The 13,195-nt window shown below is 32.7% G+C and overlaps 1 protein-coding gene across 1 annotated transcript; it reads left to right on the forward strand.

The window, feature by feature from the left end:
* The first annotated feature begins 2 nt into the window (after positions 1–2).
* On the forward strand, positions 3–12,404 carry Wwox (WW domain containing oxidoreductase). The gene is made up of 7 exons (XM_053756493.1): positions 3–164; positions 263–500; positions 6,404–6,672; positions 7,397–7,576; positions 10,586–10,700; positions 11,205–11,345; positions 11,853–12,404. The coding sequence occupies exons 1-7, from the start codon at positions 34–36 to the stop codon at positions 12,075–12,077; spliced, it is 1,299 nt and encodes a 432-aa protein (XP_053612468.1). The 5' UTR covers positions 3–33; the 3' UTR covers positions 12,078–12,404.
* Positions 12,405–13,195: the final 791 nt, after the last annotated feature.

Genomic DNA, 13,195 nt, shown 5'->3' on the forward strand with positions numbered 1-13,195 from the left:
TTGTTATCCTATCTAATATTTAGGTAGTGGTACATGCGATACACGTTAACAACACTATTTACAAGACTAAAAATGCATAATATAATGGACTCCGATAGTGAAGATGAACTACCTCCAGGTTGGGAAGAGAAATCTACGGAAGACGGCAATGTTTACTTCGTTAAGTATGTATATTTTGTTGCAAAATCTTAGTTGAAAATGCTCTAATGTAGCATGTCGGTGTTAAAGTCGTATTGTTCATATCAACAACGTATTATTCCAGTACATGTACCAGTAAAACTCAATGGACCCATCCAAGGACTGGTCGTAAGAAGGTGATTCCTGAGGAGCTGCCATTTGGGTGGTCTAAAACTATAGACGAAGAGGGGAAAACATTGTATGTTCACAAGGAGACTGGGGACAAAACTTACATTGATCCGAGACTTGCTTTCGCTAAAGAAGAGAAAAAGCATGTTCATGACTTTCGGCAGAAGTATGATGGCTCTTCTACAGCTTTTCAGGTATGAATATTAATCTATAAATTGTTAGGGAAAAGCGAAGAGAGGCTTATGCTGGCTATACACTACTGGCAAACTGTTCGCCAGATTTTGACATACACTGCTGATTTTTCCTTGGACTAAATAAAAGCTGTCATACAAACTATGCAATGTACATTTATTAGTATCAGCGTTATTCTGAGTTCACCAATAGTGCATAGCCAGCACAATGCTCAAAAAGTGTCTGAAATGATGATGATATATAGAAAGCTTCACAAAAAATGATATTTCAGTAATGGTAAAAGCTATAGATAGAGACATGGAAAAAACGTGTGACAGAAAAATGCTATGTCACACATGTTTTTTTTTTTTCCATTACTGAAATAACAATATGGGAAATAGTTTATCATCAACAGCTGTTTTAATGTTCCCACTGCTGAGGCCCAGACCTTCCTATTGGATGGATAACGGACAAAGAGTTATGCTACTTAATTGTTACCTGAATGTATTTTTGGAATTACCAAAATTTTTTATAAACTTTGTAAATATGTCTTGATCAATGTGGGTGGACTATCTAGAATGATATTCCTTGTATTGTTGGAATTTTAATTTTGATAAAATACTTAGATAATAAATACATGCATAAATAAATAATGTTATGTTACAAATATAATGTTTTATATGTTCTCTAGTGACAGTAGTAAATTTTATTTAGTTTCATCTGTCCTGATGTTTGAATTTGAATCTTGCAAGTTAAATTTCACCTCACTTTTTTCTAGAAGTATTATAAATACAAAAGTAAGTTTGTTTGTTACCTCTTCTCACTTTATCTACTCTACCAATCTTCTTGAAATTTTGCATAGATGTGGTTTGAGTACAGAAAAGGGCATAGGCTATCTATAGTTCCAAAAATCAACCATTCAACTCGTGAAAATTCACACAGATGAATCCACGGCTAAAGCTAGTGTAAAACAAATTTACAACTATTAGTATCCAATATTATTAGTTCCACGGGAACATTTCATCACTCTGTCAGTACTTCAAACTACATGTATGCAAAATTTCCAGAAGATTGGTTGAGTAAATAAAATTAATTTGCATTTATAAAATTAGTTAAGATCTCAAACATTGTTCCAATGTTATCACTGAATTAATTGATTTCTAAAATTAATTATTGTGAAACAAGTTTTTCTCCACTATATTTTGACACAAACAGTGTTATACAATTAACATTAGTGTTATGACAATGAACATATCGACATAATAACATGCCAATCATTGTTATTATTAGTTATTGCAACTGACACTGAGATATTGATTGCCGAAACAAAAAATAAGGTACCTTCACACTGTTTGATTCTAGTTTATGAAAATGAATATACCTACATCGTACATTACAACCACAGACCAAATATAGAGGAGGTCCCGTGTATCAATAACTCCCGTGTACTATGAAAGGTGCACTTATTTCGTTTACCAAATAGGAAATGAAATAAGCACCACATATTTATGAAGGGCGGAGCCAAGGCGGAAACGCTACCCCACCCTTCTGGCTCAGCCCCGCGTATCGTCACACAACTTAGACGGTAATAAGGCGTCTCTTCTTTGTTTTTACGTCGAAGTCGTGCGAAGTGGAGAATAAAAGCTACGAGAAGTAGGAGAACAAATCCTGGCTTAGGAAGCAGACAGAAAATGCTCAGAGGAGACAGAGAGAGATTACAATCAAAATTTTTGACCATGGAGAACTGAGGGAAATGGTCCCAGATTGAGAGGACCGATCACCCGTCTCGTGCTGGCGTCCCCAACCAGGAAATAAAGGAAAAATAGCATCCGTCGCAGACTGGCAGATAGTTTCTCGGATAGCCCGTTAGATAATAATTCAATAAGAAAGAATAATTCATCCAAATCACATGACTCACATCAGAGGAGAAAGGAAATACATGACAACACAGGAAAAGGATTGGTACAAGAAAACTTTGAAAAACAAACCCTTTCTGAGAAAAATACAGAAATAGTAAAAAAAAATATATTTATATTCGGCGGTCAACAATGCAGTGGAATTGCATCATCACTCATAAAATCCAGGATTCATAATCCCTATAATAAATATAACATTATTTCTATAATAAAACCTAATGCGAAGACTGAGGACATCTTAATAGGATGTAAGTTATTCGAGATTTCTTCAGGAGATAGGGTCGTTATATGTGTCGGCGAACATGACACAAATCCTATGAAAGTTATGACTGAGTTAAGTGCTTTTTTAAGAACAATATCATGTACTGTATTTGTCCTTAAAGTTGTTAAAAATATAAGCTTAAATGAAGATAAGTTAAATAATCTTATTAAAAATATATGTAATCAATTCTCAAATTCTATTTTTGTTGACTTCAGTAATGATTTGAATTCATTAAATAATATCTGTAGTAAAATAAGTTCATGTTTAGATAAGTATGACTACTATATAAAATATTTACCTTTTATGTTAAATCGTGTAAAAAAAACACAAGCAGGGCCCAGGCATATATCAGGTTTCAGAAAAAATATAAGCTATGGACAGGAAAGGGTATGCATAATCAATAGAAATATATCAAAAGACCAAAGCACACAAACTGATACAGCATCTAGTTATGTAGTAAATACTAGCAACCAACCTTCTACTATTGAAAATAAGTTTTTTCGAAACTCAAAGTGCAGATGGAACTTTTTTTAGAATAATTCATCAAAACATGGCAGGATTAATCAATAAAAGCAACCTATTTGAAATCCATTTAACTGAGTTGGAAAAGCTACAAAAAATGCCTGAGATAATAGTGATAACTGAATCTTTTGTAACAGGGGATTGTGAAAGCTTAGTTAATATAAATGGATTTTATCTGGCGTCAACATACTATAGGAAAAATAACAAAAACCGAGGCGGTGTCTGTATTCTTGTAAAAAATGGATTTGATACAAATTACTTAAGGTATGATGAAATCACAGCGGATAGTGTATTTGAATGTTGTGGTATACACATAGTAACGGAAAGCATAATAGTGATTGGGATATATAGGACACCAGATTCAGATGTGGATGTTTTTCTAAATAAACTGGAAATCCTACTGACCAAGTTACGCTATAAATTTAAAACAAAAAAAAATATTCTAGCGGGAGATATTAACATAAATACTCGAAAGTCGAATACCAGTATACAAAAGTTTTTAGATATGTTAAGCAACTTTAATCTGATTTTACACATAAAAGAACCTACCAGAGGTGAATCTTGCATTGACCATATTATTAGTAATGTCAGTAATGGTATAGGAGAGTTACTTCACCTAAACTTATCAGATCATAATACTGCACAAATGATAAGTATTCCTATAGGACATAAATTAAAACCCAATGATTATTATTTTATTTATAAAAGAGATTACTCTCATGAAAATATTGAAAAATTCAGACATTGCATGAATAATCTTTCATTTTCAGAAGTTTACAATGCAACAACTCTAAATTTGGCTTATAATAAATTTAATGAACTATTTACTTTGTTTTATAACTTGTGCTTTCCGAAAATAAAAGTAAAGATTTCTAAAAGAGCTTGTAAAAATTTATGGATTAGTAAAGGGCTTAAGAAGAGTTGTAAGACAAAAAGATATTTGCGTTATAAATATTATAGGGGTAGATCTCATGAGGAAAAACAGAAATATGTACATTACAGTAAGTTACTAAAACGTTGTATTGACTCTTCTATAAAAAATCATAACAGGAAATTTATAAAACAGTCACGTAACAAATGTAAAGCTTCATGGACCTTAATTAAGAAGGAATCTGAAAAAACCACTAGACATGATTTCATAAATAAAATTAATTTAGACGGAAAGCAATTAACAGATCCTACTGACATAGCCAATGCTTTTAACGATTATTTAATAAATTTGACCCATAAAAATAATATTACACGCAACACATGTAATGGCAGTCAATGTAATAGCATTTTCCTCAAACCTATCAATGAGGAAAATACAAAAAGAATAATAATGGCATTAAAGAACACGAATGCGGTTGGATTCGATGGGATTTCGACACGTATAGTTAAAATTTGTTCAGATGAAATTGCTTCAGTGTTCACATACCTCATTAATTTATCGTTTTCTGAAGGATGCTTTCCTGATATACTTAAATCATCAATTGTTAAACCAATGTTTAAAAAGGGAGATAGAACAAATCCTAGCAATTTCAGACCAGTAGTACTAGTATCTATCTTCTCAAAGGTTTTTGAAGCAGCTTTTAGAGTTCATTTGCTAGAATTTTTAAATAGACATAAAGTGTTAATTGAAGAGCAGTATGGTTTTACGAAAGGAAAGTCGACAACACTGGCTGCTTACAATCTTATTAAGCAAATAATAGATAATAATGATAGGGGTCATGCTTCCACAGTTCTATTTTTCGATATGACCCGAGTTTTTGATTTAGTGTCACATGAACTTTTACTTGAAAAGTTAGAAAAATATGGGATTCGGGGACCGGCCTTAAACTGGATATTAACTTATTTAAAAGATAGGATACAATGTGTCGAAATGTCGAATATGACTTGGAACAAGGAAATTAGATATTGCCAATCGTCATACAAAATAAATAAATATGGCGTTCCACAAGGTAGTGTGTTAGGACCATTATTGTTCAACATATATATTAATGATCTACCTGATAAAATATCACACCCTTGTATTTTGTATGCTGATGACATTTCTATATTAATTAAATCTCCAAATAAAGTAAATCCAATTGACATTGAAAATACAATAGACATAGTGACAAAATGGCTAAATGACAATAATCTACAAATAAATTTGACAAAAACTAGTATAATGCAATTTCATTATTTTCAGAAAAAAGTTGACAAATTGAATATAAATTATAATAATCATATACTCTCTGACATTAGCAAAACAACCTTTCTTGGTATTTTATTGGATGAACATATTAATTGGAAGGCTCATGTAGACCAAGTTTGCAAAAAACTTCATAGATTTGTGTACGTTCTATGGAGACTGGCAAAACAATCAACAAAGGGTACAGTCTTGACAGCATACCATGGATATGTCTGCTCAGTTCTAAAGTATGGTCTTATATTGTGGGGTAATTCTAGTGAAGTAGATAGAGCATTCATAGCACAAAAAAAGTGTATTAGAGCAATATGTACTAAAGCTCCTTGGGATTCATGTCGACCTTTATTTAAAGATCTAGACCTTATGACTCTGCCATGTTTGTATATCTTTGAAATCTGTAAATTTGTTAAAACAAACTGGGACTTGTTTGTGAAAGCTAAAGACATTTATCCTAGAAATACAAGAAACCCGGATAAAATAGTGTTACCGATAGTACCAAGAACAGCCTCTTACCACAAAAGCTGCTACGCCATGTGTGGTAAATTATTCAATGCGCTTCCGAACAATATTAAAACACTTCCGATAAAAAAGTTCGTGAAAACACTGCAGTTGTGGCTCAAAGAAAAATGTTTCTATTCTGTTGATGAGTATCTGCAATGGAGGCAACAGTAAGGTCTCGATAAAGTTTTTAGTATAATCAAATCTCAATATACATTTTAATTAGACTTTATTTGTTTTGAGATATTATTTTTATTGACATTGTTATTACTGACACTTTAATTTTAAATTGATTTTATCTTATTTAATTTGAGGTATTATTGATATTGTTATTATATTATTATTATTTTTTTAGTATTATTGACAATTTTATTAATTGACTTAAATATTTGTACGCCTATAAGGCAGAATGCATGTTCTATATATATCATGACCACCTGATTGTATCTGTATTCTGACAAATAAATGATTGATTTGATTTGATTTGATTTGATTTGATTTGAAAGACTAATAATATGTCTAACCTGGGTTTTTGACAAAAAATTGTCTTTGCAGGTACTCCACGGAGTTGATTTATCCGGGAAATATGCGCTTATAACGGGTTGTAATCAAGGCATAGGCTTTGAGACAGCGAAGTCATTGGCTCGCCACGGCTGCAACGTGTTGTTTGCTAACAGGGACATGGAGGCTACACAGAAGGCTATTGAAGATATTGTGAGAGAGACTAAGGCCTCTGAAGACAATTTAAAAGCAATTCACTTAGATTTGGCGTCTTTACAGAGTGTAAGGCGATGCGCGCTTCAAGTGAAAACTGTTTTTTCTAAGTAAGTTACTCCCAGTTATTTCCTACTAGCTCTTCGCATGCGTATGCGTAAATTTCCCACGGGAACAGTTATTTTTCCGGGATGAATATATTATTCCCTCTGTTTATATTATTCCCTCTGTTCTTCTCCACACTACATGTATGCAAAACTTCAAGAAGATTGGTTGACTTGAGAAGACCGTGAAGAGGTAACAAACAAACTTACTTTCGCATTTATTATATTAGTAAGGTTTAAACAAAGACGAAATGGAAAAAATATACGTCAATATCCACTTTTGAGTCTCTAGCTATAGGAGTTACAGTATTAAATAATATTATTATGAATATTATATATTGTGAATGAGAGATGTTTGTTACTCTATTTTTAACTACTTACTAACGTTAAAGGCCATATGTCTCTAACTTTAGTGGCTTCCCACTAAAGTTTTCGATTGGGACGGTTTTCTTTTGGATAAATAAAAGAGACCCATCACACTACCCTGCGGTACACCATACGTGTCGTAAATTAATTTCCATCAACTATGAAGATTTTTATGATAAACTTTACGACAAGATCCTGAAATATTTATACTTGAGTCATAGAATTTGAAATGAGAGCGACGGAGATGTATTATTTTCATACAATTTGACATCTGTCATTATGATCAAGTTATATTTTATTATCAAAGTATAGAAAAAAGTTTTTTTTTGTAATAACGTTAGTTCAAAGTTTAATACCTTTTCAGTCGTTTGGACATGTTGATCCTAAACGCGGGTGTATTTGGCATGCCATACACTGAAACTGAGGATGGGCTTGAAATTACATTCCAAGTCAATCACTTGAGTCACATGTATCTGGCGTTGCTGTTGGAACCACTATTGAGGAAAGGTAGTAGAGTGGTGTTCGTGTCTTCAGAGTCTCATAGGTAAGTGTTAAAAAATTTGGATTCTGGCTCTCTCTCATCTCTGGTTGAGTTCGGGGCTGTGAGACATGGAGTCCAGAAAATTCGACTGTGATTTTAGTACCGACCGCCTGCTTCAACTCTTCTTAGGAATATTCTTGCCCATCATCTGCCTAGGCTATATACGGCTTAGTTGTCTCATAAGACATCCAGGGGAGGATATGGAATAGTGCTACGACATGCATAGATTTAATATTTACTAACTTTGATGGTATAATAGGTACAAAAGTAGAGAAACTCGGATTTTCCGCGCATGCTGCTACGACCATCAGCTTGAAAACCAAACACAAACTTAAACAATATTTGTGGTATACCGAAAAAAGAATATTTAATAAAAAGAACATTAACTCATTTAAACTAAAATTAAATGAAATAAATTGGCGCGAACTCCTTCTTAAACATGAAAATATAAATAATAACTATGAAATATTCCATAATACAATGATACATATTCTAAATGAAAGCATACCAAAGCAAAAAATTAAAATAAATAAAACATTGAAAAAATACTGGTTAACTTTAGGAATAAGAAAATCGTGTAAAAATAAAAGACTTTTAAAGCTTCTTAATTTAAGAACAAATGATGAAATATTAAATAACTATTATAAAAAATATGAATGTATATTAAAAAAAACAGTATCCACCTCAAAAAAGATGTACTATAAAAAACGAATTAAAAACTCAATTAATAAAGTGAAAACTATGTGGAGTGTTATCAATGAGAGTACAAATAAAAAACCTATAAAAGACAAACACAACATGGAATTACACATAAATAAAACAGCTATTACTGACCCAGTGGAAATAGCTAATAAGTTTAATGATTTCTTTGCAAGTATAGGCGAACAACGCACGGGAATTAAAACGTCACGTACTGTATACTGCCCTACAGAAAATAGCATATTTCTCCGCCCTGTAGATGACGAAGAAATATATAAAATTATTAAAAACCTAAAAAATAAAAGAAGTCGCGGTATAGATGAACTGCCCCCAAATCTGTTTAGGGAATGCGCGGAAGAATTAACTTTACCATTTACTATTCTAATCAATCAGTCATTAAACGAAGGAATATTTCCCGACCTTCTGAAAATCAGTGTCATCAAACCCGTTCACAAGAAGAACAAAAAGACTGACCTTAACAATTACCGCCCCATCGCACTTCTACCGACGGCTTCTAAGATCTTTGAAAAAGCTGTAGCTGATCGCGTATATAGTTTCTGCGAAAAATACAAACTCTTTGATGAGTGTCAGAATGGCTTCCGAAAAAACCGCTCGACCATTTTGGCAGTGTTTAAATACATCCAAGAAATATTAAAAACGCTAGACGAGGGTAGATATGGCATTGGAATATTGTTGGATATGACCAAAGCATACGACAAGGTTCAGTATGATGTCCTACTGGACAAACTGTATGGCATAGGTATACGAGGAATCGCCCACAAATGGTTTCATTCTTACCTCAAAGATAGGAAACAGTACGTGGAAATTGAGTATTTTAACCACCAAACAAGCACGGTCCAAATTATCCGATCAAAATGTAAACCAGTCAATTTCTCAATACCACAAGGTAGCGTTCTCGGGTGTTTATTGTTCCTCGTATATATAAACGATCTTCCAAAAATAATCAAAGAGCACTGTGTCCTATTTGCCGATGATGTTTCGATCCTAACATCTGCTCAAGATAATACAAATCTACACGAACAACTTATAAACATTCTTACAAAAACGTCAAACTGGTTGAATGAGCACAACTTAGAAATAAATTATTTGAAAACAAAATTAATGGTCTTCCATCCATACCAAAAACAATCATTAAATGTTAAAATAAGTTTCAATGGGATGAACTTGGAGGTAGTAAATGAATTTACTCTTCTGGGTTTAAACATAGATAGCCATATAAACTGGAAGTCGCATATCCAAAAGCTATGTGCTAAACTATCTAAGTTCGCGTATGCTCTCAGAGAGGTAAAAAAATCCACTGACGCTGAAACGGCAATTATCACGTACTACGCCTATGCCTACTCATGGCTTAGTTATGGTACATTTTTGTGGGGCAACGGAACCGACTGTGATAGAATATTTACCCTACAAAAGAAACTTGTGCGCATAATTACAAATACACAACAAACGGACAGCTGCAAACCTTATTTTAAAAAGCACAAACTCCTAACTCTGCCGTGTATATACATCCTACAAGCATGCAAATTTACCCGAAAATATCCCGAGTTTTTCAAATCGCGGAAAGATATGGTAACCAAATACACACTCAGACATCAAAATAAGTTGCAGCTGCCTATTTCACGCCTCCGACTCCACTCAACTAGCCCCCTAGTAATGTCTATAAAAATCTATAATCAACTCCCAAACGCCGTTAGAGAAATAGAAAATATCAAAACGTTTTTACAAAAAGTTAAGGAAATCTTGATTAATAAATGTTATTACACAATTAATGAATATTTAGAAGATAAATTTACACAATAAAAATTAATTCAAATAATTAAAATACTTACTTAAGGATGAACTTTTGACATTAATTTTATTAATATTATTATTATTATTGACTTATCAAAAATGTATGACTGATAATAGATTATGCCTAAAGATGAAACATGAAGTAATTTATACTTATCAAAAATGATTAAATTTAATAGATAAAATTTATTCATGTTAATAATGTCACTTTACACTGACAAAGGTTCTCTAACATCGACAAATGTGGCCCTTCTCCCATTGCAGCGCCCGTCAGGGTCCTTAATTGCTACTAATTTTATAATGAAGACCTGTATTTGACATTAAGGAAGCAATAAACAATTTGAATTTGAATTTGCTATTTTAGGGCGGAGTAACAGCGTCAACATGGATTCTCCTTAAGCTATATTTGTCACTATATCCGAAAAGCCGTGGCCTTTGAGTCTCTGTATACACCGCAAGGGATAAAGACGAGATAGTATATAAGTATGATATTATTTCCAGACACGCAAGTTTGAAGAATATGTTCAATCAACAAAACATTTGCATGACGAAGGACACTTACGGCGCCATGATGGCTTACAACAACTCCAAATTGTTTAATATCATCACAGCTAAGGTAAGGTTCTTCCGTTATTTATTTTTTTATTTGTTTTGTCAACATTTGTTACAATAATGATATAAGGTGCATTGGGTAATTCCGAGAATGGGTATATTCCGAAATTTAAAAAAATCTGAGTGATATTTCCTTGTTGCCAACATTAATCTAGCCGCCATCTTGATTAGCCTGGCCGCATTATTAGTGTCAAGGATTAGTGTCAAGAATACGTCAGTAGCAATATTTTACAAAAGACTTGGCTGTATGGGCTAGTACCCTTTGCCTCCTCAATGAAATGAGGGAATAAACAAAAAAAATATCAGTAGCATCAAGTTGTCAAGTTCAAGTGCTTTTCGCGCCATTTTTCTTTATTTTCATAATATCCCCAACATTTCAAATTCGACTTTTTTAATGTTTGATTTGAAGAATAACTTGTTTAAGATTCTTCAATAATTTTAAAGAGGTAAAACGATAATGACAGTAAATATAAAATTACTTATATAGTATGTATTGTATTATTTCCAGATGTTAAGCGAAGAATGGAAAAATAAGGGAATACTAGTAAACTCGCTCCACCCGGGCAATATGGTGCACACCAACTTTTTCAAGTCCTGGTTCTTCATTAGACTGCTGGCTATCTTCGCGAAGCCTTTCACCAAGTCTTTGGTAATTATTTCTTACTAGCCGCGGGGCTTCGCTCCCGTGGGAATTCAGGATGATAAGTATCCTATGTGTTGTTCTACCCGTGTACCAAAATTCATAACAATCCGTTCAGTAGATAGAAAGAAAGAGTAATATATATACATATATATATATATCTAAACATTGTTGGTTTGACAGATGTCGCGCCCATCTCATTCTCGGTCGTTCGTGTCTTGTGATCGTTTTATGTGTACCTACTATTTATATTTTGACGACCTCCGTCGCTTAATGGTCATCACGCCAGACTGCTACAATGGAGGCCCCGGGTTCGATCCCGGTCAGGTCAACATAGAAGAATAATTTTTCAGATTAAACATTCAAGACTAATATAAATATATACATGTATATGATATGTGATAAATATAGTGTCGTTGAGTTAGTATCCCATAACACAAGTCTCGAACTTACATTGGGGCAAACTCGGTGTGATTTGTTTATAAAAAAAAATAATACCTATGTTTACCTTTTCAGCAACAAGCAGCAGCTACCACAGTGTATGTAGCGACGTGCGCAGATCTCGACGGCGTCACGGGGCTGTACTTCAACAACTGCTTCTGTTGCGAGGAGTCCGCGCTTGCCGGGGACCGGGACATAGCCGCCGAAGTGTTCGCCATGTCACTCAAACTTATCGACGGGAGAGTGGGGAGAGATGGCATTGAAGCTTATTTGGAGAAATACGCGAAGAGCAAGCCTTGATTAACTGTATGTTATTTTTTTCTTTATTTTCTTTGTTTGATTTTTATAAAACACTGGCAGGTAATTGATCTGCGTGCGTGTTTTGACGTGCGAAGATTTTATTTTTTTTGGTTTTTTAAAACTGTTGAATGTGCAATATGTATCTTGTTAATTTTATTTATTTCATTGAAAAATGTGTTGGACGATGAATGGTCTATGTATAGTCGTATGTCAAGATACCTCGCGTAGAGCTTTATAGCGAAAGTGCAATGAATATGGATAGGTTAATTTCCGCTCGACTGTACTTATATTTCAAATATTCAACAAGAACATGACATGCATACTAAAGAGAGATATTATATTTATTTCTATACACAATTTATACATGGTTAAAGAAACTTGACAGACTAAGTAAAATGGTACTAATTATTTTACAAACATTTTTCTAAGTTATAAGTGCTATATAACTAGTATTATTTTTAAATAAAAAATGGGTTATATAGGTATAGCCTTCATTTTGTATAACCTCAACAAAAGACAGCTTAGTCACTGCTGTCTATCACAAAATCAACATGTATTGTTTCGCTATCAGAATAACATTGTTATATTCAGATCGATAAAAGTTTTCATATCAATAGCGCGTCAAAATTATCGACATTGTTAACTAAAACGTGCATTTTGTTGCATAACACTAACTATTCATCATCGGGTATCGGGTATTTTCTATACAGATAAATAATATGATATAAAACTGAAAATTACCATTCCTGTATATTTGTATATAAATGTCTATACTTTCTATATAAGTATGTAAATAAATGTATTTAAAATATTTTACACAAATAAAACAATGTTTAAAATCATCTTTATTTTAATCTCCGATAAAAATTTACAATCACAGATTCACTAACATTCGGTATTGCTCGAACACATTTCTATAATATATTTAACATCATATATTAATATTAAATTAATATACGATGTTAAATAGTAATATTATATTTAACATCGTAACAAAATAAAAATATAATTAAATAACTAATTAATATGTTAATTTGATTGTTCAATTTATTATGATGATTGATTATGACTGACAAGGATATTTATTGATCAATATCGAAAACTTTATTGTCTCAAGT

This window comes from Plodia interpunctella, chromosome 16 (genome assembly GCF_027563975.2).
Source record: "Plodia interpunctella isolate USDA-ARS_2022_Savannah chromosome 16, ilPloInte3.2, whole genome shotgun sequence".
NCBI lineage: Eukaryota > Metazoa > Arthropoda > Insecta > Lepidoptera > Pyralidae > Plodia > Plodia interpunctella.